This window comes from Otolemur garnettii, unplaced genomic scaffold (genome assembly GCF_000181295.1).
Source record: "Otolemur garnettii isolate 467f Iridium unplaced genomic scaffold, OtoGar3 scaffold00271, whole genome shotgun sequence".
NCBI classification, from domain to species: domain Eukaryota; kingdom Metazoa; phylum Chordata; class Mammalia; order Primates; family Galagidae; genus Otolemur; species Otolemur garnettii.
Window position 1 is genome coordinate 822,918 of NW_003852666.1, and position 16,262 is coordinate 839,179.

At 37.3% G+C, this 16,262-nt stretch overlaps 1 protein-coding gene across 1 annotated transcript in view; it reads right to left on the reverse strand.

Moving 5' to 3' along the window:
• Positions 1-16,262, reverse strand: part of PIK3C2G (phosphatidylinositol-4-phosphate 3-kinase catalytic subunit type 2 gamma) — a 372,023-nt gene that overhangs the window by 119,614 nt on the left and 236,147 nt on the right. The window contains exons 17-21 of the mRNA XM_023508742.1: positions 14,270-14,377; positions 8,955-9,047; positions 7,376-7,505; positions 2,975-3,111; positions 715-884 (exon numbers count right to left, since the gene is read on the reverse strand). Of these exons, the coding sequence (XP_023364510.1) occupies positions 715-884; positions 2,975-3,111; positions 7,376-7,505; positions 8,955-9,047; positions 14,270-14,377 (638 nt within the window). The remainder of the gene's footprint in view (positions 1-714; positions 885-2,974; positions 3,112-7,375; positions 7,506-8,954; positions 9,048-14,269; positions 14,378-16,262) is intronic.

Consider the following 16,262-nt stretch of genomic DNA (forward strand, 5'->3'; position numbering starts at 1 on the left):
GTCCTGGGTCACATTGTCACATCTGTTAGTCACTCTTCCTGGGATACTCTTCCATGGTTCTCCATGAGGTGGCCATTCATTACCCAGCTCTCCATCTTCTCTTCCAAGAGGCCATTGTAAGATGGCCTATTTGTAAAATAGTATCTCTCCTCCAGTCACTTTCTATCCTATTTCTCTGCTTTAGTTTCCTAAAAGAATTTCTCATTTCCTCACAATATTTTTTGGATTAACTTGTTTCCCTATCATCTATACTAGAAAGAGGTCAGGGTTTGTATCTTCTTTGTTTCCTGTTGTTTTCTTGAATGGCAGGTGTGTGTGGAATGCTTGAAGGGTAATTCAGTGTGGGCAGTGTGCTAGTTTTATGATATGAAGAGCAGCGTGGTGATGTGCTTTGAGCAATATACCAGATGCATTGAGACCATCAACTCATGCCTCATTGTCTATTCAAGGCTCATAAGAAAACACTAATATTATTTCAAACAGTTCAGACTAAAATAAGATTAGTATACCATGGGGGGAGGCCAATTCAGTGTACTAACAATTTGAGGACACAATTTTGTTCCATTAAAAATCTATCTAAAGAATCTTCCTTTCAATTCTGTTAGACGTATAATCACATTTATATTACCTAGGGTGGTTTGAGAGATGGGAGCAAGTCATTGTATATTGCTTGGAACACTGCTTAATTACTGTAATAAACGTTTGTGCACTGACCTTTTTATCCCTCCAAATGTTTGGGCATGACCTAAAAATTTTCCAAAGTCGATATGAAACATATGGCCTGACTTTGTCAGCATGATATTATCATTGTGACGGTCACAGACTCCCAAGATGAATGTTACCACACACCAGCCAGCACAGGAATAGAAAAAGTTCCTCAGGGCCTATAATAGCAACACAAAAACAACAACAACAAAAACGAGGAAATGTGTTAGCGTCAGAGGGAATGGCAAAAAGCAAAATTACATAATTAAGAACAATTTTTATGTCTCAGTGGAGAGATGGGTACAGTTAAGTGGCTGATTCTTAATATGCTAGAAAAGAACATTAAACAATCTGATCTTCAGCCTAATAGATGAATGCTTTTTATTGAAATTGGGAAAAATATCCTTTTCATTAAGATGGAGCTAATTTTTAATGGTTTACTAGAGAGGTTTCCTGGTGTGATGCCTTAGTGAATTTCTTTTTCAAAGTAAAAGGAGAGAGAAAAATGTGGCACGATATTGCCTATCTGTAGAGAAATCTGAAATACCAATTTTTAAAACTCTTTATTTATTAATTTTTGGCTGGGGCTGGATTTGAACTCACCACTTCCAGCATATGGGGTCGCTACCCTATTCCTTTGAGCCATAGGCGCCGCCCTCAATTTTTTAATATTTTAAACTTTGGAACGTAGAAAAATCTATACTGAGAAATATGTAATATTTTATGTTTATTCTACCAACAGATCATCCAGTTGACGTCTGAAAGTGTTTTGGCATATTGTATATATCAGTGCAGGCCTCTGTAGGTACAAGCAGGTTGCCATAAGGTCACCTGAAACTTATGTTTCTCTAATGAGCTGAGCTCAGTTACCAAAAACACTCTTTGTTTCCAAAACGATCTCCTGCATATACATCATTTTAACCAACTTGGTGGCATAACTATGAGTGGTTGGTTGGGCCAAGGTTACGTTTCTCCTAGAACGGTGGTGCTCCCTTGACAGAGTGGAAGGCTGTTCCCCTGGAATGCATGCCAGGGTGCCCAAGGTCCTGGCCAAGTCCTTTAATTTGCCTGTCAGATTTCTTCCACTTATAAAGTGAAGATAAATAAAATATGTCCTTCACAAGTTCATGTGAAGAACAAATGTATATGGAAACATTTGAAAAAATATATAACCCCAGAAATTTCTGCAAAGCTCAAATCAAAATTTTGGAATGGCCAAAAGGCAGATTTCAAGATCACTTAATTGAATTCTTCATTATTTGGCCTCTGAAAGCTCCACTCCAATCCTATGGAAGTATAGCATAGATGAACGAGTGGGTCTCCTTTCTTGGCCCATGCTAGCTAAAGTGACCCATCATCCCAGTTTGCCCAGGACTCAGAATAAGGGAATTTCAGTGCTTAGCACAGTTCCAACCAAATCCAGTGTCAGCCCATATTGCACTTTTGTGTAAATTAACATGCAGCTGCCTCTGCCACTGGGTGGAGCCAGCTGTACCAGTGTATGGCTTGGTAAATGGAACAAGGTCGGGCTCTGCCCACACTCATCCCCTGAGCCAAGGGCCCTGGTATAGGGCAGAACCTGCACTATTGTATACAGCAGGCCTGATGCCAGGATAAAGTACACTGGGAGACAAAAATGTTTGCTGTTAAATAAAGCGTACATTTTTATAAAATTGTTATAGAGAGGGTGTCAAAAATGTATACACTTTTTAATAAAGGAAAAAACTTTTAAAATTGTAATAATATATACCAAGAACAAAAGATGAATACAAGTTGCACTGAGTATCTTGTATAGTCAAATGTGACTTGAGTATTAAAATTTAATTTATAACAACTTACTCTGCATTCTGCAAACCATTAAGAGAATAAGAGATGAAAAAAATAGAGCACAGCAGAAGAAATGTATCACAAAAGAAGAAGGGATATTTATAGAAATTGGAGATTGTGCACACATGGGCGGAGGTTACTTGAAGGTGTAGTGTCTGGGGGAGGCATCTTTTCTAGAGTGAGGTTTGCTGTCAGGGAGATAGCTAAGCAAAGAGAGTCTTTACTGACCGCCAGGAGTTTCACCCAGAAGCAAAACCAAACACAGAGACTTTTATCTAGTTAATATATCATTTAAACTGGGTCATTAATACTAGGCTGACGATGGAGTGAATTAGAACTCAAGCTGTACTTAATTTACTTTTCCATGAATCAGAATATCTAATGAACCGGAGCATATTCTTATCTAAGTACATCATTTACAATGATGTCCAGCAAGACTAACCTTTTCATAATCTGCCTTTAAGTGGTTGTGCTGACTGAACCACTTTTTGATTGTATTTTCTTTCAGAGGTCCTATCAGTCCAGAATGGCGATGGATCTTTGCTAGGGTTACAGCATCAGGCACCATCTGCACCAAGCCTGGTTGATTGAAAAAAAAAAAAAAAATATGGAAACAATTCCTTTTTTTTTTTATTGGATGAGGAATCTGTAGAAAATACATCTTGTCATAGGTAACAATACTTATCAGCACTACTTGAATTACCTCTTTCTTTTCAAAACTTCCTTTTCCAAAGAAGGCTTTTCTAGATGGTTCCCCTTCTAATTCTTCCTAAATCCTGGGGGGTAATGAAGCTACTTGTTGTGTTTGGATAAGTCTTACCAGAAGCAGCCTTAATGTTTTTTCTTGACCTATGGTAGAGCCAACTTGGGTGGTCACTCCACAGTTGTCAGTGGAGTTTTGGTGATTTGTCATAAATCTAGTACACTCATTTACAGTTTAAGGGAGGACATTCAAGCTTGGATAACAAACATATTTGTGATTTAAGCGAGCCAAAGACAATTTCTATAACAAGCCATTTATACATATCACAAAAATTGATGTTCAGGTTAACGAAAGCTTCACAGTTAAATGTTACATTTCTGGGAGTGAGAATAGCTTTACAAGTAAACATGCAGAAAGCCACCTGCTCCTTCCTTCTCAGTCAACTTTAAAAAGAAACTATAATGTCAATTTTTTTGAAAGGAACATATATTGATTGAAATTAAATAGGACCGGGGGCAGTGCCTGTGTCTCAATGGGTAGGGCGCTGGCCCCATATGCCAAGGGTGGTATTTGAACAGGGCCCTGTCTAAAATGCAACAACAAAAATAGCCAGGTGTTGTGGCAGGTGCCTGTAGTCCCAGCTACTAGGGAGGCTGAGGCAAGAGAATGGCCTAAGCCAAGGAATTGGAGGTTGCTGTGAGCTGTGATGCCATAGCACTCTACCGAGGGTGATAGAGTTGAGACTCTATCTTTAAAAAAAAGAAAGAAAGAGAGAAATTAAATAGGATCTTGGGTCCACTGGCTATATATCCATCAAGGCTGTTTTCATTGAACTCCTGAGGTTATTGGAATGTAAATAATTTCGTGCCTTCTGATTGTTATTCTATATAGAACAGGGATTTAAATCTAATACTTAACCTCTCTCAGGACTAATATCCACAAAACAACGTGTAAAGTACAGTACTGTAAATTAAATCATTAAAAGAAAATTAAAATCTAGAGTTTCTGAGTTTTGCAATCTCAACAACTGCAAGAATTACAAACTAAAGGAGCACGGACTAGAGACACAAGTGTAACACAAACATGTGAATAGAGAGCTGGCTGAGCTTTTAAAATAGACTATTTCACTTTCACCTTAAAAGCATCCTAATTAGACCACAACAAATAAGCAGATCGTGGTGGTGACAAGCAAAACACTTCTCTGTGCTGAACTTGGCCAGTGGGAGCTAGTTTACAGCCTTAATCTCTCTTAATACCCGATAGTCCAGTTGTGGTCATTGAGCATCTGCCTTCCTTCTGGAAGACTCTTAGCACCCCTAAGACAAGTGCTGGGAATATCATAACATATTTTTTTTAATATTTTTTTCTCCTTCCCCCAAACTATCTGGCTCTTGTCCAGGTTTCCTCATGTGGATTAAGCAAGACAGCAGGTCTCGAACATTACATTTTGTGTCAGCAGGTGATCCTTCTTTATAATCCTGAAAATTTCCCTCTTCGTTTTTCCAGCTCCTCTATTTTAACATTTCTGAAAGGAAAATAACGGTCAGCCTGGTTCCTGGGTGTTTCAGTGTCACCCTACCTGGGACTACGCGGTGCTGCCACACGATTAGTTACATTTCAGACTGCATTTGTCTTCAGGGAGTTCACGCTTGCAAAATCCCAAGTCACTGGTCACAAGCTTTGGATTGCTGAACTATGCAGAATACCTTGCACCTAATTTATAACAATCACGGCAGCTAAATTCTGCCTATTAAAATTATAAATCGCATTTCATACATATTAAGCTAGTGTCTGCCATACGCCTTTCCAATCCTTCTCACATAATCCTGTGCACATTAAGTAATAAGCATGGTGCGTTCTTACAGTTCCTTAATGCAGCATTTCTTAAATTTTAAGGTACAGGCACATTGTTCAGGGATCTTGTTAAAATAGAGGTTCTGATTTAACAGGGCTGGGTGGGGCCTGAGAGTCTGCATTTCTTTTCTTTTTTTTTTTTTTTGCAGTTTTTGGCTAGGGCTGGGTTTGAACCCGCCACCTCCAGCATATGGGACCAGCGCCCTACCCTTTTGAGCCACAGGCACCGCCCCAGAGTCTGCATTTCTAACAAGTCCCCGGGTGATGTCAATGTTGTAGGTTTACCATTCACACTTTAAGTAGTACAGATCTTAGGGATAAAATATTTCAAGGTGGTATCATGGAAGGCAGTGGATTTCAGACAGGACTACATAAGAAATACTAAAGCAACTTTTCCCCATAATGGTTATTTGAGCCTTCCCCATGTGGGTTGGGGCTGGTGTTATCTACTCCTCCAATTCCCCTAAATAATTTTTATGCTGATCAAAGTCAGAGGATCAGTGCTAAAATACATCCTAAAGAATTTTTATTTGCCCTGAGAGTTTCTCCGAGAACTCCTAGGACATCACATACAAAGTAGGCACGAGAATGACAATCGGCAATGATGTTGATATGGCCGTGTACACTTCATGACTGCAGCGCGCTGTCCTCAAGGACGGCTCCGTTGAGCTCATTTTAGTATGCACACTCCATCTCACTTGGTGACATTTCTTAGGAACAGTAGGTATTCACTAAGCCTTGAAACCTGATTAAAAATGCAACCTAATCTTCTAAAAATGACATTGTTTTAATGATCTCTATTTTTCTTGAAGTGTTTTGTCAGTCCAATGCCCTCTGAAAACCTCTAACCGCAGAGGATGGTTGGGAGAGAGAAATAACTTCTTTGTCTTATGACATCTGCAACTTGGGACAAGAGTACAGTCATTTTTGCTGACTCATTTTTGTTAACTTTGTAAGATTTAACTTCCATTACACTCTATGAGGATAGAAGTTAGTAAATGGAGTCAGTGATGTATTCAGTTTCTGAAGAGAAGGTGATCTATGTAGTGTAAAAAGTTCAGCTTGAGTCATGTAGCCCTACTCTTACCTTTTCAACATATTAGGATATGAAAAAATTAGGTCACTTATGTGAGAAAAGGGAAGGTAAAATGCGAGAAATAATTATATCGTGGTAGAGATGGTAACAGACTTATAGGAACTATAGGTTTAGAAAGTGTTCAGGTTGGAATACTTGGCATCAGAATCAAAATACTATAACTTGTTATGGAGTCGTCCTGCAGCATCAAGTTGCAAGTTAAGTTAACGGAAGGTGCTCCCATGCAGAGCATCTGAAATCAGAAGTCACAATTGGCTGGAGGATTGAGCCTGCCGGTGGGACCTCAGGAACTCAGTTCCTTTGTGATGATAGGTTCAAACTGAACTCTGTTTGAATTAAAAACAGAAAAATTGAACACGTGGTGTAGGTCTCTTTTCAAATTGTATGATTTCGTCTCTTTTCAAATTGTATGATTTCATCCCTTTGTTACTGTACACGTGTCTGCTATCATTCACACCAATTAACACAATAAAATTCTAAGGGCTAATGAACAGACATGGACAAGACTTTAAAATATTTTTTAGGACTTGTTCTTTTAATTTAGCATTATTGTAATTAAGTGCAACTTTGATGTCTGTTTTAGTAATAATTTGGGGGACTATCAATATTGTTTTAATTGAAAATGGGTCTAAGTGTAATTATATATCCCTATTAATGGCTTGGCTTTTATAAAATAAAAGAAATCCTGACGTATGTTCAACACTGCCATGTGTGGCCCTCTTTGTCTGTTGATATTATACTAACCCAAAAGTCTTGCAGAAGTTAAATGGAGATTTATAATGTGTGTAGAATTTTCAGAATTCCCTGAAGCACTTGAAAATGTATAAATTTCGTGTTAATAGGCAGCTACTGTATTTTTTCTTTTTAGTGAGTAGGATTTTCTATTATTAGCTTAGAAAATGAGAAAAAATGACTAAGTGACTCATGTGACTAACTCTTAAGATACACTAAAAATATTACAGTTAACATTTTGATGGTGAAAGTCCTCCTTAATACCTACAAATATATAATGTTTTAGACAAATTAGGTTGGCTTATCATTTTTGAAAATAATTATTTCTGAAAATTACAGATGTTTATAGCTCTTTGGATTCTCCAATTTGTAATCCAAAGTGAAAGTTCTGTGGCAAAGGGCCAGTGGATGTGTGAGATAAATGATGGAAGCCACTCCACTTTCTAATCTCTACTGACCTTGGTCTTTTCCTGTGGAGAGACATCTATAAATGATCATTTGCATGTCCAGGCCCTCCTGCAGCCAAATGTTGTCCATCACTTGAATAATCTGCAGAACAAGCATATCCTGTCGAAGATCATCTCCGGCCTATTAAAAACAAAATTATAGACTATGAGTTTCTCCTTGAATTCCATCAAAAACATTCAAATACAGTACATGTTATTTTTTTTTCTTGGATACATTTCTAGCCTGACTTAGAGTGGTTTCAATTGTTTGATTAGCACGAAAATTACCTGGTGTTTTTGATAGAAAAGAAAATAAAAATGATAACTTTCCTTTAAATGATTACAGATGCTGCCATCATCAAATTAGCAGCTCTGCTTGGCATATTTGTTGTTCCCTGATGATCATTTTTACTTTATTATCCGTGTGCAATTTCTTAAATTCAGAGTCTGGTGAAGGGAGGCTAGGTGAATGTTTATCCAAATTTCAAACTCACCCTCCTGCTAAGTGGAACCTTATTTGGTATGTCATAAATTTGTGCACTGATGTGCAGTTAGACTACCAAGAACTAACTTCTTGACCATGAGCATAAATAGTGTACGTATCCGTCATCAGGCTTTAAATCAGTGGTATCTCAGGAAGGCAGTTGAAGTTTTTTTTTTTTTTTTTCCCAGAGAAAACCATTTTTAATAATAATAAGAAATGGCAAAGGAATAATTTTCTAGTATAGGTGAAGGAAATGGAATGTATCCAAAGAGAAAGTTAATTGTATGATTTTAACTAAACAAGCAGTTCATTTTGGAAATGCAATTATGCACAGAAAGTTCTGCCAAGATCAGATTTTGTGTCATGGGACTAATAATTCTTCAGGTTACACAGGCAAATTACGGGCATGGTAATCATCTCCCCAAAAGGTGGAACCCACCAAAAATTTACTCTTAGACCTTGTTGTGTGGGCTAGAGAACTGGTTAAATTATTAATAACTGAATAATTGGGAAATTCTTACTTTTTACTGATGGCTTTCTCTTTGGTCTTTCTTTCCTAGCTCTCTCTAACCCTGTATTACCTTTGACTCTATTTTTTCTCATGGGATTCATGATGAACACTGATATGGCTCATACTTTTTACTTAAAAGAAGAAAATAACACAAATTACTAAATCTTGTAAGTGCTTGTAGGTAAGAATTTGATGTTACATTAACTGACATCCCTTGCGTTTCAGTTAATTTTATCCTAATTCAGTATCCAAACCAAAAAGAAACTCTCCTTCTAGGGGCCTCACCACACTTTCTACTTTCTATTTAAAAGTGATCGTATACTTATACATATACATATACTTATACATATACATATTTACGAAACATATTCTCTTAAGTTTTGCACTGATGGTTCCTTGGATCTGGGCCAGAAATGTTTGATTTATTGCCAATCATAATTTGGCATGCACATGAATTCTGCACAGAGGCAGAATCCGAAATAACTGGAAAATCTCTGTGCTGTTGCCAAAGGAAAACGATAATTTCTTTTTGTGCATAATAAATCAATAGTTCTGTCTATAGACTCAATTTGGTGTTTTAGAAGGGCTACTTGTACCTTAAAAATAATGCTGATGTTTCTGCCCACTGGATTAGCATTGATGAACGTGATCTTCAATGGCAAAGCATTAGATGTAAAATACGAGCATGCCTAGAGAACGAGAAAAGAGTGAGCCCAGTACAGCAGAAAGGACCTTTTCTGAAATCATAGCCCCTTGCAGAACCTGCTTTCTAAGCAAACATAACACATATGAATAATTTTTACTCTTTGGAACAAAGAAGCATATTTATTTAAGAGAAAATTTGTTCTGTCAACCAAAGCCTTTACTTTGAAACTGAGAAGCCAGCTTTTTGGCAGATTGTAAATCTTCAATCCCTTTTTATCCCCTCACTGAATGATAGTGATATGTTCAAGGTTTAAATAAATTAAGCAGTGTGTGGGTATTGCGTTCATGCTCGTTGATTAATAGATAAAAGTTAAGATAATTGCTTTTAATAGATAAAAGTTAAAATAACAGCTTTTAATAGTTACAAATTAAAATAATAGCTATTTAAAAATTGTTATTTCCTTTCAATTATTTCTGCCTTGTAGCATGTGTGCACTTTGAGAGTAAGTACTTAAGTTCAAATCTGGGCAGTGTACTGTCAAAGCTATGAGACCATGGACAAGTTATAGCACAGGTCTGTCTCCTACTGTAAAGTGGGGGTGACAGCTTTACTTCATTCATTTTTTATAATAGATATATTAGCTAATGGATATAAAATAGTTTTCACAGTGCCTGATACTAATGAGCTTTGAAAAATTAACCTATTTTTCTTTCTCTTTTGGGTAATGCACCTCTTGTCTTCATACATAACAGTACAGCATATAACTTTGATCTTCTCATTTCTCTGGATTACACTTTGCATTTCTACCTTCGGCTTTGGGATACTAACTACTTTCCACTCTGCTTTCCTTGTTGCTTAGTTTCTTTTTTCTTATATCAAGTATTGAAAGGTCGTATGCTTTTAGGCTGTTAAAGAGTTCATGTTGACAGTGAAGAGTGAAATCAAAGGCAAAGAAAAGAAAAGGACTTGCGGCTTTCAATTTATCAGGCTGGTGAATATGACATCGATGCGTGAGGATGGATCAGTTTGAGTGCTGTTATCTCTGACAAGTCTGGAATCAGCTGAAGCTCAGAGGAAAGGACCCGTTTCTTAACTGACCTATCCCTAAATCCCTGACTACATACAAAGTGTTGGTTACTCAATCAAATGGAGTTTTATAGTTTTATAGCTGAGGTTGCTTGTTAATCAATCAAATTTTGCTAAAAGAATCAATTAATCAGGGATCATACAACTTTCCATCATAGTGTAGAATTAGCAAACTCTGTATTAGGCAAGAAATGCTGAGTGTAGGTCATTAATTTTCAAATTCTGGGGGTTTCTTTGAGACATCCTAAGTTTAGGGAGAGTGAAGTCAAGGCTTCGCCTCTGAACTTTACCACCTAACAATATTCTACTTTTATCATTTCATAACTTGGTTTTCACAAGAAGTCTATTTCTGAGTCATACCAAAAGTATCATATGTGCAACAAGGCTGCGCAAATGGTTATCTGTATGCTAACAAAAAGAAACGCCATATATACTCTCAAAAAGTTGATTGAAAGTATATACGTAGACATTAAGTTAAAAATTATTCACAAACATCTGTCACTGTAGAATAAAGACACATTTGAAGAACAAAATATTTCAAAGATGCACTGGGATCTTAAAGATGAGGAAAAACATAGATTGGTGAATAGGCAGAGAAAAGTATTTCCTAGGTAGGGAAAGGCAAACAATTAGAGACTGCATGAGAGTAGAGTTATAAAGTAGAGAGGGATGGCCTTAGCCTAGAGAGAGGGAGAATTAATCAGAGGCTTGGAGAATGATTTTATGTAATTGGTGAGATAGAAAAGCTGGAAGGAGAAAAGATGATAAACTTTAATACTGAAAGGAAGATTTTGACCTCTGTCCTTGAGAAAGCACACGTTAGTTACATAAATCTAAAAATTCTGTAGTTTAAAAAGAAACCTATAAGCAAATGAAATATCTGGTCCTCATTCTCCCAGTAGTGGAGAAAATTGTGTTAAATTATCATGGCTATCCCATCTGGCCCATCCCTTAGTGACTCAAATGGGAAATAAAGAATGATCATTGTGATCAGTGGTTGGGATATGGTTGGGACTTGTTCTTATACAGAAAGATTAATCCTCACCTAAGACCTGTGTTCTCTGACTTCAAGCATCATGCTTTAAGAAATGGGTTGATCCTCAAAGAACTCAAATTAGACCTCCCATTTGATCCTGCAATCCCATTACTAGGCATTTACCCAGAAGAAAAGAAATCATTTTATCATAAGGACATTTGCACTAGTCTGTTTACTGCAGCTCAAGTTACAATCGCCAAAATGTGGAAACAACTTAAATGCCCACCAACCCAACAATGGATTCACAAGCTGTGGTATATGTATACTATGGAATACTATAAAGCCATTAAAAAGATGGAGACTTTATATCTTTCGTATTAGCCTGGACTGAGCTGTAACACATTCTTCCTAGTAAAGCAACACAAGAATGGAGAAGAAGTAAGAATCCAATGTACTCAATTCTAGTATGAAGGCAGTAGATAATCTACTACAAGGTGAGGGGTAGAGGAATGAGCAAGTAGGGAGAGGACAGGAAGGAGGGGGATGGAGGATCATGGTGAACTGCATACTTATTGGGGGCAGGATAAAATTAGAAGAGGGACTTTACCTAACAAATGAAATCAGTGTAACCCAATTTTTTGTACCCTCAATGAATCCAAAACAATAAAAAACAAAAAAGAAATGGGTTGACCAATCCTGAGTGCTTCTGCCCAGTGACGCTGACTGATGGTGATAGATCACTAATAGAAAGCTTTCCCAAACTACCTCCATTCCTGGGGCTTCTCTCCAGTGTCAACTCTCTGGTGCATTATAAGGTGTGTACTGTGATAACTTACAACCATGCGATGACTTTCCCACAATTGTTTCATTTATAAGGTTTCTCCCAGCCCAGTGCGGTGGCTCATGCCTATAATCCTAACACTCTGGGAGTCTGATGTGGGCAGATGGCCTGAGCTCAGTGGTTCAAGATCAGCCTGAGCAAAATGAGACTCTGTTTCTGCTAAAAAATAAAAAAAAAAACTAACTGGACATTATGGTGGGCATCTGTAGTCCTAGGTACTGGGGAGGCTGAGACAAGAGGATTGCTTGAGTCCTGGAGTTTGAGGTTGCTGTGAGCTATGATGCCACAGTACTCTTCCCAGGGCACCTGAGTGAAACTTTGTCTCAACAACAACAACAAAAAAGAATAAATAAATAAAATTAATAAAAAAAAGTTTTTCCCCAGAATAGGTTCTCTGATGTACAATAAGCCTAGAACTATAACTGACAATTTTCCTATACTCATTATAGTCCTAGAGTTTCTCACCTGTGTGAATTCTCCGCTGTATAATGAAGTGTCAGTTTTGATTGCAGATTTCCAATACTTATCACATTTATAGGGGATTTGGCATGAAGTCTCTGGCTTTGAGTAAGACATTTATTCAGACTCAATGCCTTGCTGCCTGCATTCAAAATGTTTTTCTCTGTCTGGTATGGATTGCTTGTAGTCAACAAATTAAGAGTTCTGATTGGGTTTTCCTAAACAGCCACATTTATATGCTTTTTAAATTCTTTCCAGTCTGGAAGCTCTGATGTCATACAAGACATTTACTTTAACTGAAGGCCTTGCCATGATTACACTCATCCGTCTTCTCCCCAGCGTATATTCTGATAATTGATCAGAGTTCTACTGGAACAGAGGGCTTTCCCACACTCATTTCAACAGTATGGTTTCTCATCTTGTTGTTCAGCAGGACTGGAAGACAGATTAAAATGTTCCCCAAGACAGTGTTGCCTGGACCTATCTGTCTGTCTTGTTCATTATTGTACTGGTAGGTGCCCAGCCTAGTGCTGGACACCACTTTTGATTAGAGAAAATGATCTAGGAAGGAAGAGGGTCTCCTTGGGGCAGCTACCCCAGGGAAAGAGCTGTGGGCCACAGGGGACTCTAGGGAAGGACTGTGGTCCTAGATGTAGCCACCTAAGGGTGGTGACTTCTGGGCAGCTGTCCCCTGGCCCAGCTGGCTCATCTATGCACCCCCAGAGCCTCACACGACAACCTCATATGTAGTCTAATGGCAAAAAAAAAAATCACTCTATGTCTTAAAAATAGCAAACCGAGAAAATAAAAATAAAAACCCAATACCTGGACTCAATGATCCTTGTTCTTTCTACTTGAAGATATTAACTCTGTCTTTGAAATGTTGAGTTACTATATAAGTTCAGTATTAGTCAGTGACTTCTGTTAAGGATTAAAAGGTCGTATCATTTTTTGAAAATCAGTGATTTGGATTTAACCTCAGATAGATATATCTTAGTTTACGGAATTTGATGTACTATTTTGTTATTTTTCAGAATATGTTTATAAGGCATATCAGGAAACTTTGCAGGTTGTCTTGATTTTTCAAGGCAATTGAAAAAGATAATAGTATCAATATTTTAGCAAAGCATTTTATATTCATATGTAATAATGCCTATTTTTTCTCATAATTATTGAGGTTTTTTTTACTGTCTTATAACTTTGGTTAAATAACACTTATTATGCATGAATGGTAGCTTAATTTTTAAAACTTGCTTATCAATCATTTTCTCTATGGTATATTTCTACTCTTGGGCTTTTGAAAAGGAGGAGAAAGAATTATTTTAAGTCAGAGAAGTGAGTGAGGAGGGACCATGTGACAGAAAATTAGGTAGAAAGGCTTAGGAAGTTGTGAGTCTGACAATGCCAGGAGGGGCCTTCCAGGCCTGAGCAGAATCACAAGATATATTGTACCACACACTGACATATCAGCATCAAATTAATTTTAAATTGAATCAAAATGAGGCAGTTGTAGCTAATGATTAATATTCGTGTACCAGGCATGGTTATGCACATAATCTAAATAAAGCATGAAATTATACCCAGCTTGCGTGGGGTCACCAAATCAATCATTCTGAGTAAGTCCAGAAATCATTCCACTGGTAAGTAACTTTATAATTCTTTTTTACCCACTGAACTGGTACATAGTTTGTTTCCAAATGAAAACTATATGATAAGGACAATGTGATCCCAACTGGTCATAGTGCATCAAAGGGAGAATTTACCATGGATGAGGTTCAATTACTTTTTCTGTATAATAATTTCAAGATCAGTTTATGAATTCTTTTTGCTATTCAAAAATATACCACGAACTAAACATCACAAACATACATACTCAATTTATCCACTGAGCAAGTTGACTTACATCATGATCAATCCCCTTTACACACAGGGCAGGGTTCAGAGGAAGGTGACAAGTATTTCCATCTTGGAAGAATTCTTCTAGTCTGTCAATCTCTTTCTTCAACACCTCCTGTGAAAAATCATTAGAAAAAGCGTGTAAGAAAATATAAAGAACTGGACTTTTCCTTCTAGTTATCATTTACTTCTCCTGATTAAATAAACTCTTTAATTCAGGAGTTTTATGCTTGATGACTTCAGGTCAGGCAGGTGATATAGTCATGTGTGAGGAGGCAGGAGGCTAAAGATGATTGGGAGTGTTGGGGAAGCAGGGGACTAAACAGGATGTGCATCCTTTGAAAGGATCTCACATTCAACTAAAAACAAAAACCAAATAAAACAGTGAGTTGAACTTGACTTATGTCCCACCAATTCGTAACTGTGAGCTAAGTAATTTTTTTTTTTAAAGACAGTCTTACTTTGTTGCCCTCAGTAGAGTGCTAGGGCATCATAGCTCACAGCAACTTCACACTCCTTGGGTCAAGAGATCCTGATCCTCTTGCCTCAGCCTCCCAAGTAGCTGGGACCATCTGCACCTGCCAGAATGCCTGCTCCTTATAGAGATAGGGTTTGGCTCTTGCTTGGCCTGGTCTAGAACTTGTAAGCTCATGCAATCCATCCACCTTGGTGTCCCAGAGTGCTGGGATTACAGGCTTGAGCCACTGCACCCAGCTTTAAGTAATTACTAATAGGATCCTTTTCTGATAATTTTCCAAAAGCTTAGTTTATAACTCTTAAGATTTACATTTAGCAGTATTAATGTAAATCATATAGTTATATAATTATATATATGACTATATTATATAATACTTACAATTTATATATTATATACCACTGTACTTACAATTATTAATTTTAATATGTTATATTATGTGACATGTAAGTTATATAATATTCATCTACATTAGTAACAATCATGACAAAAACCAGCAATTGCATAATGCTGTCAGAAACAATAATATATATGAACAAATAGTTTTCTAGATATCATTGAGTATATTTCTGATATTTACTCCCTTCCACATGCCAGAATACCACAAAGAACACCTTTAGAATTGTGCATTCTCTGACAAAAACACTTCAGCAGCAATCACAGTTACCAAATAATAAAACCTTTTTAGCCTGATTTTGAAAGATTTGGAAGCACGATGTTGAAGATGAGGATATCATATTAGTAATGTTTAATTAGGTCGCAAGAGTTTCTTAGCTCTTACTGCTGGCTCATTGGTAAATGAATCCATGGTTCCCAGAGTCCAGAAGAGCAAGGTCAAAGTGAGGTGGAATTCCATCCTAGTGCTTTTCCTGTGGCTGCCCTCCTTTGCCTTATTGAAACTTGGGTTTGCCTGCTGAATATCATGAAGCAGGGAGATCTTTATTTCTTTTGTTTAACTAAAACCTCTTCATTTTGGATAGTTCAGTTTAATAAGTTCTTTTTTTAAGCAGGAAGAAAATAGCTGTCTGTAATGTAAATTGTGAGATATTATCACTTTTTTTGAGACAGAGTCTCAAGCTGTCGCCCCAAATAGAGTGCCATGGCATCATCATAGCTCATAGCAACCTCCAACTCCTGGGCTCAAGTGATCCTCTTGCCTCAGTTTTTCTATTTTTTAGTAGAGATGAGGGTCTCACTCTTGCTCAGGCTGGTCTTTAACTTGTGAGCTCAAGCAATCCACCCGCCTCAGCCTCCCAGAGTGCTAAGATTACAGGTGTGAGCCACTGCATCCAGCCTCTATCATTATTTTTTTAATTGTGAGAAATTATGACTGCCTCTCCTACCTCTAACCTTTTATCAACCTTTTTTAATGTGAAGAAGTGTTACCACAAAAGTGTCCAGTCCAGACAAGACAAGTATATGTACTTTAGTGAAAAAAGTTAATATCACTCTGGAACTTGATGCAAATTATTAAAAAAAAAAGAAGGCACAAAAATCAATTTAACCACAGTGTGCCTCTTAAATA